Source organism: Larus michahellis, chromosome 6, assembly GCF_964199755.1.
Source record: "Larus michahellis chromosome 6, bLarMic1.1, whole genome shotgun sequence".
NCBI lineage: Eukaryota > Metazoa > Chordata > Aves > Charadriiformes > Laridae > Larus > Larus michahellis.
The window spans coordinates 43,131,968-43,145,542 of record NC_133901.1 but is presented as its reverse complement, the minus strand read 5'-3'; the positions used below and the strand labels follow the sequence as shown (position 1 = coordinate 43,145,542).

The window sequence follows — 13,575 nt, the reverse complement described above, 5'->3', positions numbered from 1 at the left end:
TAAATATCTAACAGTTCTGAGATTTATGTACAATAGTAAATTATCAAGATTTCTATCTTCAAAATTTTCCATTTATAATGAATAAACATAATACTGACAGTGTAGGTAAAAATTTGTATCTTACTACTACCAGATGATAGCACAATATGATCAAGTTTATGTGCAAAGCTTGAAGTCAAGCACTGAGAAACAGTGGTACTGTAAAGAAAAGATAATCAGAACAGTTATGCAGGGGAAAGAAAAGACAACTTCTTTTCCAGGTGGGAACAGCGGTCTTTAACTGCCCAAAGCATGTTAAAAAAACATGGTAAGACACTGCATGAAATACTGAGAATGCCCCAAGATAATTTGGTTTTGTTCATTTCAGAAGGTGGAGAAGATGCTAGGAAGCAGCTGTAAGGCTTAATTATGAAGAAATGGAAACAAATTATCAATTTTAGCATAGAAAATTGCTTCAGCAAAAGGAATCCTGAAGTAACTGCATTCACTATTAGAAGAAAAGTAATTTACGGCAGAAGAACAAACTCAAAAAAATCAGTACATGGACCATTGACCATGATTCTTTGCAGGAGAGGAGTCTTTACAACAAAAATATACAGGAAACTCAGATTTCCAAAACAAATTCTATTAATAAGGTAGTTTTGTTGTGCCTGTGTGAAAGAAATAGGAGTTTCACAGTAAGATATCTTAATAGTTTCACACTGTGCATTTTCCAGTGTTGAAAATCAAAAAGAACTTGTACAGAAAGGCACACAAGTAAGGATTATAAAGAAATATTGCATGTATTTAAGAAACCAGAAATGCTTAGCTTTAAAAATCTATTTTAAGTAGGAAAAATTAGAAAGACATAAACAAGAAGTGTTCTGAATAAAACATTAGAAAAGAGCAACACAGTTCCATTATAAAGTATGAAAGGCAAGCAAATCCTGTAACAGATTAAAATAATCAACTTATTTAATTCTGAAAAACACCTGTTTTATAGTGCAATCATATTTTAATTACAGGATGCTTACATGAAGGTAGTTGGCAGGCTTTACTTTGAATAAGTAAAGCTTGACTATTCCACATGACATTTTCATAAGCCAGCCCCTTTCTCAAGCAATGGGCTGCAGCAAGAATGTACCTCTTGAATTTCAAGAGCCATTAAAAAAACATATTTATGTTCCTCCACCATAACTGCAGTATTCCCTCTTTTCTGCACTCCTGCTATACACAACTATCTTCCCTGAAAAGGATTTCAAGCCCACATTCCACATATCTAAGATGTTCCTGCTGCCAACACTATACTTCGTACCTGCATCTCTCTTCAGTCCTCCATCTTATTGGAGATCAGGTCCACACTATTTGGAGCTGTGGAGATGCTCAAGCAATCTCACTGACAAGTCAATACATTAGTAACTGCGGTCTGTGGTGAGTGGTCATTCCTTAGAGAAAACACAGCAATCTCTCAGTACTTCGCGCTCACTGCCTGCATGCTTCTCCCACAGATGCGTATGCTATTGATCAGTGCTAGTAACTAGTGTGTAGTAACCTCCTTTCAGCAGATGACAACAGTCAATATTTCCTTCCTGTCTCTAACTCCATTTCTTTAACTGCTGTGCCTCCCATGAGTGGATCATTAAAAAGGTTTTCCTTGTGACTGCTATGTCAGGCACTGGTGTATGAAATAGGAAACAACCAGAACTGCCTTGCGAAATTATTATTTAAGTTTCATCTGTTGTTGAAGTTCTGGAAGTCGAAGTCTAGTGCCTGAACTTACCTGTTAATACAGCAATATTGACAATTTTCAAGATTGAGTGAACCAATGCATTTGGCTGGAGCTGGTCTAGCTGCACATACTGAACACTATCCAGTCTCTGAACTTGCCTTCGAGGAATGTCTCCAAAGTGCGGAAATTCTGATGATATGTATGCCAATAAACCATGGAGAACACCACCATCCACTACAGGATAAACTTGTATAAAAAAACCACAAAGTTAAAGGGACATATTTTTTTTTTAAGCTTAGAACTTAAAAATTTATCAGTTGGTACATATTTACACTGACAAAACCAAAACCATTTCACAATAATTCTAAGGCAAGAAATTCTTGAGATGTGTAACACTTGATCCAAAATTAAACTGTACTTCACCCGTCTCCTTCATCTGCCTCCTCCATAACACCTCAAAGTTAAGCTAACTACAATATTTTAAATTACACCAAAAATAGGAAAAAAATCTTCTATCATAGGTTGGTAAGAAACATAGCTGTTCTTGATTATTTACCCCAGAACTTGCCTTAAATAGCTGGCAATAATGGACATCAGGAAGACCATAAGAACAATGCAAGTTCATGGTCATACTTACATTGTACTTTCCCCTTAGTCTCCAGCCCTCCATGGCTCAGGTATCTTTAAAGTCTTTGTGCTTAATAGCCTGCAGTGAATTACTTTCCTCAAAATTTAATCCTCATGAAATCTCAGACATCTTATGGTTGAGTCCTGGGATAACTGCTGTTTCTTAAACTAAGCTCAAAGAATTCAGGTTTTCAGAGTTCTGAATGGTAACCACCCAACTTCACCATGAACTTCACACACTTATCTAATGTCATCTTGTCCACAGGTGTTCCTTTCATACTTTCTTAGTGTTTTGTATCTCTCAGTTGCTCACATTTCCATTTTATCCTATGTATGAGGCATTCCCAACAAGAAGTACTTTAAATAGCTATTTTACTGTGATTTTTGTGGAAACTTATGCAGAATAATCTTACATTCTTCTGGATTGAGGGCAGAGCAGTTTCCTAGATTCAGTAGCTGACTGGTAAATGTAGATTGCAGCATGATTTCTCCACACCAAAGATTCTCATACATTATTATATCTGCAAGAAAAATGCAACCTTATCAACAGTATTGAAGTGTATCGTACTTTTCTTGACTATAGAACCATCATACATATAGGTGTGAAGCACAGTTTGAAAGAGATCACTTGGAAACAAAGCAGTTTTTTTAATCTACCAACACCATTTACAACAAGTTAATAAAATTTTCTCAATAGTTTGATGTAATTCTTCAAGTCATAAAATAGTCAATAGCCTCATAGCAGGTACTGTATAAGTGAGGGACTGTATTGGGTAAATCATTATAGTGCAACATTTCAGGATGAGTAGTAAAGTACGAGGCTTACCCAGAAATGCTTACGATGTATTTTGAGACAATAATGTCCAAGAAGAAAAGAAAAAGCCCAGCTTATCTTCACTGCCTAAAATATCTACCTTTGCACCTACCTATAAGCACTTAAAGAACTCTTAATGAGAAATCAGCATCTTACTACCTGAAAGGAGGTTGGGGATCGGTCTCTTCTCCCAAGTAACAAGTGATAGGACAAGAGGAAATGGCCTCAAATTGCACAAGGGGAGGTTTAGATTGGATATTAGGAAAAATTTCTTCACCAAAAGGATTATCAAGCATTGGAACAGGCTGCCCAGGGAAGCGGTTGAATCACCATCCCTGGAGGTATTTAGAAGATGTGTAGATGTGGTGCTTAGGGACATGGTTTAGTGGTGGTTCGTCAGTGTTAGGTTTATGGTTGGACTCAATGATCTTAAAGGTTCCTTCCAACCTAGATGATTCTATGATTTTATAAGTATTCAAGCAATTTTATGTTGTGTAATTTTTTGCATATTGCAAAACCTAAATGGTCAGATCACTCTCAAGTTCTGGTCAATTCCAGCCTTAAATTAGGTGCAATATCATTTGTATAGCACGGCATTCTCTTACACAACACGTGGATTTTCTCCTATTAAGTATTAAAGAGTACAAAGAATTTATCAGGAAGAATATTCTTTATTAGCTGACATGTTATGAAGAAAGTGAACTGCAAACAGCATTTTATATTTCTGCAGTCTACATCAGTTACTAATTCACAACACAAGATGCTAATGCTAAGCTGCAAAGTCCTTCCTACGAGGAAAAGTATTTCTCATCCTGACACTGAGCAAAACCACAATTTTCCAGTCCATCTACCAGTCCAACAGCAGAGAATTACAAAAAGTCTATAAATCAAATAACTAGCACATCTACTTTGTAGTAGCACTTTCACCTTTCATGAACAACTGTTTTGAAACAGAATATACCTGACTACCTATGGCACTGCTGTGCCTCAGACCAAAGACTATACATGAGAGATGTACAAACTTCTATGGGACAGTCGATGTTCCACTGGCAGGATGACTGAGAATTCTAAGTGATGTTGAGCAATGCAAGTGATGCAAGAAAGATACCTACAAGTGCTTAGCCGTAGTTCCAAATTACTGGTTACATATTGTTCTATTTTAAACAGGCATTTTAAAGAAACACATTTTAGAAAGGCAAATAAAGGAATTCTCACCTGTAAGCAGTACAATATCCCCAGGAAACACAGTGAGTGACCAAAATGCAGCACCACGCCACAGCACCACCTTTCTCTCAATTTCCGACTGGTCAATAACTACAATTGTTGCTACAGGAACTTTACAAGAAGGTTTTGGTCTAGTCTTCACCTGTATTTCTTTGATATGACACGGATGTACTATTGTGACCAAAACATTGTACTTCTGATTTTTGCAGCAGCAGTTCTTAAGTGGTGATAGTTTCTTTTGAAGTTTCTTGAACTCTGTCACTCTCTCTTGATCCACTCTCATCCCAGGACCAGCTGGAGAAGAATTCAGTTTAGCTCTCTTTGATTTCAGCTGTGTTTTCAACACTGAGTGAAAAATATGAAAGGAATCTTCACACTTGCGGGCTCTTTTAGAAGAACTCTTATGAGAACTGTCTACTTGAGAGCACAATATTCCTGAGCTCAGTGGTTCAATATGGATTTCATTTACAAATTGCTCAACAGGAACATTAAGTTCTTGAGACTTCTCTATATTTTCCTGAGCATTTCCTTCTTGTTTTATGGCTCCAAAGCAAACATTTTTCCCATCACCCTCAGAACTGAAAAGTTCAAGGGAACTTGTATATTCTTCCTTATACTCATTTTCAGCCACATCAAAACACATTCCAACATCAGAATCATATTGGAAGTAGTCATACTGACTTTCTTTAGGTTTTTTGCCTGCTTCTGTTTCCGATAGTTTTATGATTCTTTTCTGCATCTCATTCCGATCCTGTGCAAAAACAGCCATCTGACTTGAAGTCATTATACTACGAAATTCAGTATCAGTTGACACTGCAAGGTCTGAACAATCATGTGGTTCTCCTTTCAGTTTTGACTCTTGATCTTTGGGGAAAAACATATCCAGATATTGAGTTAGATCTTCATGGCAATCACTTCTGTGATCTGATTGAAAACCTTGTCCCGCAGACCTTAGATGTATGCTAATCTGCTTAGTACTGGCAACCAAATCAGAAATGTCAGAGCTGTTAACTTCTAAATGATTGGCTTTTCTTTCAGTGAGTTTTGAATAACAGCCATGTGATTGTTTATCCTGCCTATCTGATTCTGCAAATTTTTGAGGAAGGTGTTGGTCTGCAGCTTGATTTACATTTGCGTGTGTGCATTTATCTTTACATATTTGACAATCAGAATAAATTAAGCTTTCAGTCTTTTTAGGTGTGCTGCTACAAGTTACTGCCACAGGTATAAAAGATGTCAAATACTCTTTTGCTGCCATTAATCTCCCCTGTTTAGATTGCTGAGAGCTGTCATCATCTGTAGGAACTGCTGTGACTACAGAGCTTTCTGCCTCAAACACTACATGGTCAGGACCTTTGACTTTTTCTGAAAAAAGATTATGTATGTCACATGAGTAGTGGAGTTCTCTCCATTTTTCAGCAGCCGGTGCTGAACTACTTTGCACTGACACCTCCAGCAGGCTTGGAATACTGGGTGCTCCCACAAAAATATGAATTTGAGGTCTTTTTGACATTTTTTATCGCTGTGTAAATTTGTCTTTAAACAATATGGTTTATGCAATAAATACAACACTAAGCATTAGTAAATGCCAAAAATTATATTTGGCCTTTTTGTAACGTTTTAAAAATACCTAAAATTCAAAGGACTACTTCATAATTTAACTGGTAAAAACACCACTTTACCACTTAAAGCCTATAAAATGAAATGTACGAAATAAAGTGAGTTATTTATTGTGTCAAACTTCCACAGAAAAAGAAATTATTTACAATAGGGCTTAATTTCTGATTCTGATACTTGGAAACATGTAGCAAATGCAGAATTACAGTGAAGTTCAATTTAAGTTAATTATTGAGCAGGCTTATCTTCATTTACTATTGCTAATTAAACAGCCAAATGTGAATTTACTATTCAGTACTTCATTTTAATCCATGTGAAATAAATGCCTGTGGGAAACTGTCACAGTATATTTAGAAGATATTTCACCTCCCAGAAAATTACAGTTTCAACTAAAGGATTAAAAATACTAGAGCTATCTAAAATCAGTTTAAAAGCTGTCTAGAAATGCAGTATTTTACATGCTCGATTAGCATGAAATACTGTATTAAGTGATTATTTCATGAAATGGAAGGTTTCAGGATATTACTGATAAATTATAAATATTTAATAAGCACTAAGATGTCAGTGAAACCTGAGCAGATGATTTAGAATTAGCTTTAATTCATTTACATAGTATCATACTAACGAAGAAGTTACTAGCTTTTTCTAGTTTATTAAAAATAAGCCCACCTTACACAGCACAAAAGATCCCTTTTTTTGGGGGAAAAAAAGAAGCTATACTGTAATTTTAAAATACTCAGCTACAGCTACAAGTGTTCATTAAAATGCAGACACCTAGCTACATATTTTGGGAATGTTGTTAATATAAGTTGCTGCAATAGGTAATTCTGCAGAGGTAGGAACACCAGAAACGAAATTCAGGAGCTAATCCAGCTGCAAACAGAAGAAAAAAGACCATTGAAACACAAACAGTATTAAAAATATTTAGTTTTTTCATTTAGCACTTATTAAATTAACAACCATTTTCCTAACAATCCACTAGGGGTCGATAAATCTTCACTCTCATAAAGCTCACAGTAACATGGAAAAACTATGAACATCCTGGAACACTGATCCTGGGTATATTATAGGTGTAACTGGAAAAACAATATACAAAAACTAAAATTAGATATATCATGTCATAATACAAAGAAGCTACAAAATGCAGTAACTGGTATCACTCCGTTTTATGCCCATTGCAAAATGCACAATACTTAAGACTGAAGTACCAAAACTTCTACAGTTGTTCACTGAAATTCAGGTTCATAAGAATGCAGCTTTTAAAGGACAATTCCCATACTTGTGAAAGTTTTAAGTTATATAATTAAAGAATGGTAATATACAAATAACCAAAAAGACAGAATTTACAGTTCAACACTAAAATAATGGATCAGGCAAAAAGGGAAAGACAAAGCAAAGTGACAGTGAGGTTGAATCCCTAAAGGAGTGATGTTAAAAGTAAGTTTTGTAGATAAAAGGCTGCCCAACATCTGATGTAAAAACAACTTCAGTAACAGTTCCCCCATGACAAATAGAAAACATTACCACCACTTCAAACGAACTTCAGAGGTGTAACCTAACTGATGAGATTAAATAATTTCTTCCATTTCAAAATGTGTAAGTCTACTGGTATTTTTTTTCATTTATTACCTTGGTTACAGCCATTACAGATGAGTAGCTTTCTTAATTAGGTACTCTATAGTATAACAATATAAATGGCTCTCAATAAGGAGGTTCAAGTGAATTACAAAACATTTCTTCTACACATATAGTACAGAAGAGGTTGAACAGCAGAATTCTGACACAAGTCTGAGCCACTTCTAAAGAACTTGCATACCATACAAAGACTAATGAAATAATCAGTTATTTCCAAACTGGGCTTTGGTACAGTGAGCAGCTCTTTCACTTCAATCTGTACCTTCTTCTACAAGGGCTGAATACCAACCTGTCACAGATATAAAATAATGTCTTATTCAAGCCTTACTGTTTTGTTACATGTCTGTAACCTGGAAGAGATTTCAAAGGCTTTTCCTAATTCCACAAAAATTCTCAAGCTTTTGTACATTAAGCTTCAGGGAGACAGAAATCGTAAATTAAGTGAATTTAATTTAACATTAATTTAAAATATGTTCAGGACAAAATAATTTGCTTACCTACTTTCTATACCCTCAGAGTAAGCTAATAAAAAACAGCGTTCTAAGTTTGATAATGAAAAACTGAGATTCAACAACACTGTAAATGATCCCATTGGATACTTCAGTTCTTGACGAGTTCTGAGAACACTATAAAGGCAATTTGGCTGCTAAATAGATTAGATTATTAGAGCAGTATGTTTAGAGGCCAGTTTACAACCTGGAGTTGCAAGACCTTTCAGAGATTTTGTATTCGTAGAAAAGTTGGTGCTTAAGAAGCCATAGTGTAAAGCACCCAACATTAAAATTAAAAAACTGTCAAGTGTACTAGACTACTTCATATAAATATAAAGCAGGGCCTCACATATCATACTAGAAGAATTTTTGCACTTTATAGCAAACTAGAAAGCAGTAACAAAGGAAAGCTTTTAGATAACTTTATATTTCATGGGTTAAACATACCTTTTCAATACTTGAAGTTCAGTATAAAAGTTTAAGATCCTAGGAATGCAGTTGTATTTCACTCTACCTCCAGAGATATCCTGTTTCATATTTCAAGTGTATTCTTCCTGTAATCAGGGTTGAACAACAAATTAATCAGTTAACACTTGAAGGAAAAATATCACTGAAGAATCATATTAAAGCATGCAGTTTGTTTGCAATTCTGTCTATTCCCCACATTAAAACCATGGAAACTAGCTGTTTTTAATTCCCAAGCACTACTATATTATTTTTAATGAAAAGCTTTACTAATCTGTGAAAACAACAAAACGTAAATCTAAATGCATCCCAATAGTCCCAAACTTTCTTCTCAGTATACATATATATATACACACACACACAAACTCTTTATGCAGAGTCTGAATTAGATAAAGCTGTTATCTTGGCATACTTGTGGTCTTCATAAAAATCTACTTACTATTTTTATCCTTGAGATTGAACTGTATGAATTCTTCTTACATTAAGATAGGATCCTTGTGGCAAAACAGGAGTTTTAGTTTAGACTTAAATAAGGGGAAAAATGAAGATATAGGAAGATAAAGATTACAGCAGAATTATGTTTAATGATTTTCATTTGTTATGTATTAACTTGTTCTGTGGTTTGCTTTAAGTAGTTTTGCTTGCACTACAATATTAAGTAGTATGTGTGTGAGGATTAGAATACAGCAAGACAGTAGTTATATATGTATCTCCAGCTAAGGAAGTAAGGGTTCATTGCAACATGAGACAATTAATGAAAGAACAGACTATCAAAAATAAGGGAACAAATAACTGGAAGGTTTATGAGATGAGGTTAGGAACAGGGGAGGTTGTATTCCAGAATCTCAATGTAAGCCGCTCTTGGATCAGAAGTGCATCTAGACCACATCCCACTACCTCTCATCTTCTACAAAGGTAAACTACCTACTTGGACATGCACTGAGATACTATAAACAGGGCAGAAAAAGACAACTACCATGCCCCTTCCACCTTTTTTGCCTTGAGGATTTCATTTTGTGGACCTTGAAGATCTTGGCAGCCTCACACTATACTCTAAAAAAGCTAATTCCTCTTGTAACTGCAATGTTTTGGACTCAAGTTACAGCAGGCATGACACTGACCAATATGATTGAAAAATTTCTGTGTTTTCTTCCAAAGTAACTCATCTTTTTACATCTACACTATAAATGCACATTAAAATCTGTGACTAATATTAAGAAGTATTTTGAAAATACTTTTTTTAGACAAGTACCTCAGTATTTGCTTTTATAAGCACACCTTACAGCCAGGTAGCTTTGACATGACAAACATGTATGAATAATAAGTGGTGACTGATTTACTACAGTACTAAAACGCCAGTGACAAAAATCTGTGAACTACTGATCACAAAAACTGAACACTGCCAAGATCTACCACTGTGTACATATAGGGACAATTGATATCATTAAGCAACTGAATTTCCCTGAAATAGATTAAATTGAATTTACAATAGGATGATGGCAATGCCAACTTCTAGTACAAAAGTGAGCTTAGCAAAAATGCGAGCCTCTGTACAAGTGTGTTCTGTGTAAATATCTGGTATATAAGAACACACCTGAAACAGTATTGCATATAATACATGTGAAATCAGACTAACAGAACTAATTAAGATGACAACAATACTTTACTAGGAAAACACTTTTCAAAACAAAAATAACTTCTATACCTTGGTAAACTTGCAGTTATATAGTATTTTATCAGCCTCTTATTTTAACTATCACGTCTCTTTTGTTTTTTGTCATGTTTAAAGATTAATAAACATTACACATAAATTCAAAAAGTTTTCCTTAGCTTTCCAGTTCTGTGACTTCTCTAAACTTAGGATTTTCTTTCCCAATTCATATTTTGCAGTGCAAGTATATTACATCAAAGCAATCGAATCTTGATATTATTTAATGAATTTTTGCAACTAAAATATAATTTATATTTTCAAAACCTAAATTTTTTATTTTTCTTAAGATATTTAGAGCTTAGGAATGGTAAGTGACCTCTGCCTACTTCCTGCTTCACCTAATGAGCCCACTATTGAATTACATGCTTTGGTAATTTCTGAGTGACTTTTTAGGTCAAAGATACCGAACTCCACTACAAGGAATCATCAGTACTTATAACCATTTAAGTCTGTAAATAGGAAAAAAAAGAAAGTTCAGGTAAATTCTCCATATGCAAATTTGCTTAAAGAATCTTTGCTATGATTCCTTAGAACAGCATTATTACTTATTTAATGAGTTTTGTTAGTGAAGTTCTGTTTTAAAGAAAAAGTCTGAAAGAACAGAAAAATGAGCAAAAACCCCACTTATCACATCAGCAAAATGCCACTGCCACAAAAAAAATCCATTTTTATACTGCAGTTAAATTATCTGTGGGTAGACAGGGGGTTAACTAAACCAAAGATAACAGGAGCTAAAGCTCATAAAGATATAAATGAAACCTGAATGCACATATCCATTATACCTGTTAATTATTACACCATTTCTTAATATGTGGAAAGGTGCTCTAGTCATAATAGCCAATGAAATCCCAGCTTCTTATCTCTGAAATGGTCAGAGTCTGATTGACGGGTCAATGATCTATTCAAAAACAGCAACTACGTCAGCAAGTTTTACATTTCCATGACACTGCAATTAAAGTTTAATATACCTATTACAAGAAATACATTACAGTACATAAGACAGGAATCCTAAATTTAAAGGTTTTAAAAATGAACAATTATGTCATTAACAGTTTCTTAATCTCCAGTAATTTGCTACAGATAGGAAAAAGTTAAAAATAGTTTTAAAAATTCTCTTTCAATGGTTAAATACTCTAGGACCATGTGTGCATGGCCTTAAGTTACCCTTAAAATACCTTAGAAGTATTCATTACTTTTATTCCATATTTCACTATTCATGATAGTATTCGCCCACCATGATAGTCACTTAAGCATTAGGCCAAACTAATTTAAAGAGGGTGACACAGCTTCAGCTTCCTGTCACTCTTGAATGTTAATGGTAGTGAGATGCCTAAATTCCTGTTTTTAAAAGTTACATCCAAATATAGTTTCATCTAGTCTTTACTTAAGTCCTATACACTGAAAGTAAACCATGCTAATTCCACCTCCAGGTAATGGTTTCTTTCTTTGCTTCACACTACAGCTTCAAGCTATAAACAAAATTACAGACATAAAAGACAGCAGTGCATCAGAAGACAAAGGATTAGTGCAATATAATGCAAAAGTTTAGCTTCTTTTCCTCTCCAGAATTCTCATACACCCCCCAACACTGACGATTTTGGGAGTAAAAACAGTATATTCTTTTAACTTACAGCTTTGATAGAACTTGATGATGAACATCCTAATCTAAGTAGTTAATAACTTGATTCCTGCAATATGCAAAAGCAATTATACCATCCTTTACTTGCTGAAAAGCTGGCCCTGTAGATAACAAATAAAGTAGGATATTCTTTAAATTCTAAATTTTAACTTCTACTGTGAGCTTTCCCCTCCCTCATTTGCACACTTGATTTTACACTTCTAACTGTAGTATAAACAGAATTAAAGGACTGTTTCACTAACCTTACAAAAGAAGAAACTGAGTTATTAAAAGCCATCTTCAGAGTATTTACTTTCAGTTCAATTCAAGCTGTAGGGTTGGTTGGTTGGTTGGGATTTTTATTTTTTATTTTTATTTTACAGTTACTCCCATATGATGGTAGAGTAGAAAATCTAAGACACCTGCCAACCAAAGAAAAAATAGAAATAAACCTCTGGATGCAGAATTCTGATCCACTACAGAAAACTCTTCTGGCACTTTTACCATGCTACTCAAATCTTCCTCCAAAATTCAATTTGTCTTTTAAAGCCAGGTACTGTAGCTGTATAATAATCTTGAAAAACTGAAGTAACAGCAAGCAGTGTAGTAAGTTTCACACACTTAGAATCTGAAACAACTCCAGGATGAAGTGATGAACACATTACATGTTTGCTTGCAACTTGTGCAAGAAACAAGGATGGGATGATCTTTATGCCAACAATTCCTACTGGCACTGCAGGTGAATCAATATACTAGAAACAGCACCTATCTACACCAAATCAACAACAAGCTTGGCCCCAAATATATATATGTATGTATTAAGAGGAACCCAACGGAAAATAAAAACTGCCAGAATAAATCAAACTAAGCAACTCATAGCTGAAGCAATCTTATACTCTACATAAGAGTGAGGGATGTACCATATGGGCTTCAAAGAAGATTATACCTCTAAGTGAATGGCAGCTCAAGGAATCAAAGTGGATTGCTTTAGACTAGGCTAGTGACACCTAACAAGAAATCAAGAGAACACATGTGGAAGAAAGTACGCGTGCATAAGGGCAACTGGAAAAACAGACAGGACAGGTAATTACAGGTCTTATTTTTGTCATGCTTTGTTTGGCAATAGTAGCAATCACCAATTATCTTTAATCTAAATTTTAAGACAAAGTTTCAGTCAAAGACTGTAGTCCTATTTGTAACTGACCTTTTTAACCAAACATAATTTTACTCAGAGATGGTTATTTGACTCACATAATAAAGCCATGTTTCTGGAATACAGCACACAGAGGCAGTTGTCGACCAGACGTGGTGGAACAGCAAGAATCCTGCTACTCAGTATCTAAATTTATGTAAATCACAAGCTTTCATTTGCCTACAGCCGTGCCTGTAATAATTAGTATGAAGTTACCTCTAAACGCTATCAGAATATACATACAGTAATTTCTTTTAGTATTTATTATTTATGTTAAATTGCAGCTATACTAATCCATTCAGTATTTAGTTCTTGTCACTGGCTGTTAGCAGAGGACTACAAAACCATTTGACCTCAAGACAGATACAGCTGGTTTACAAATACATAAAAGCTGTTTTCTGCAATATATATAGCCATAAAACAACATGTATCCAAACTTTTTTCCTTATCTGCAACGCTTTCAGTAACAAAAC

The 13,575-nt window shown here is 34.7% G+C and overlaps 1 protein-coding gene across 14 annotated transcripts in view; it reads right to left on the bottom strand.

Moving 5' to 3' along the window:
- SHLD2 (shieldin complex subunit 2) overlaps positions 1 to 13,575 on the bottom strand; it is a 41,784-nt gene that overhangs the window by 11,093 nt on the left and 17,116 nt on the right. For 6 of the 14 annotated variants that reach the window (XM_074592398.1, XM_074592395.1, XM_074592390.1 and 3 more), the window contains 5 exons: positions 12,174 to 12,332; positions 8,564 to 8,670; positions 4,365 to 6,863; positions 2,749 to 2,856; positions 1,760 to 1,954 (listed from right to left, as the gene is read on the bottom strand). In XM_074592398.1, coding sequence (XP_074448499.1) covers positions 1,760 to 1,954; positions 2,749 to 2,856; positions 4,365 to 5,886 — 1,825 coding nt within the window. In that variant the 5' untranslated portion in view covers positions 5,887 to 6,863; positions 8,564 to 8,670; positions 12,174 to 12,332. Of the gene's footprint in view, positions 1 to 1,759; positions 1,955 to 2,748; positions 2,857 to 4,364; positions 6,864 to 8,563; positions 8,671 to 9,020; positions 9,106 to 11,074; positions 11,191 to 12,173; positions 12,466 to 13,575 lie in introns of those variants that run through there. The other 8 variants (XM_074592396.1, XM_074592401.1, XM_074592394.1 and 5 more) reach the window with 7 other exon arrangements.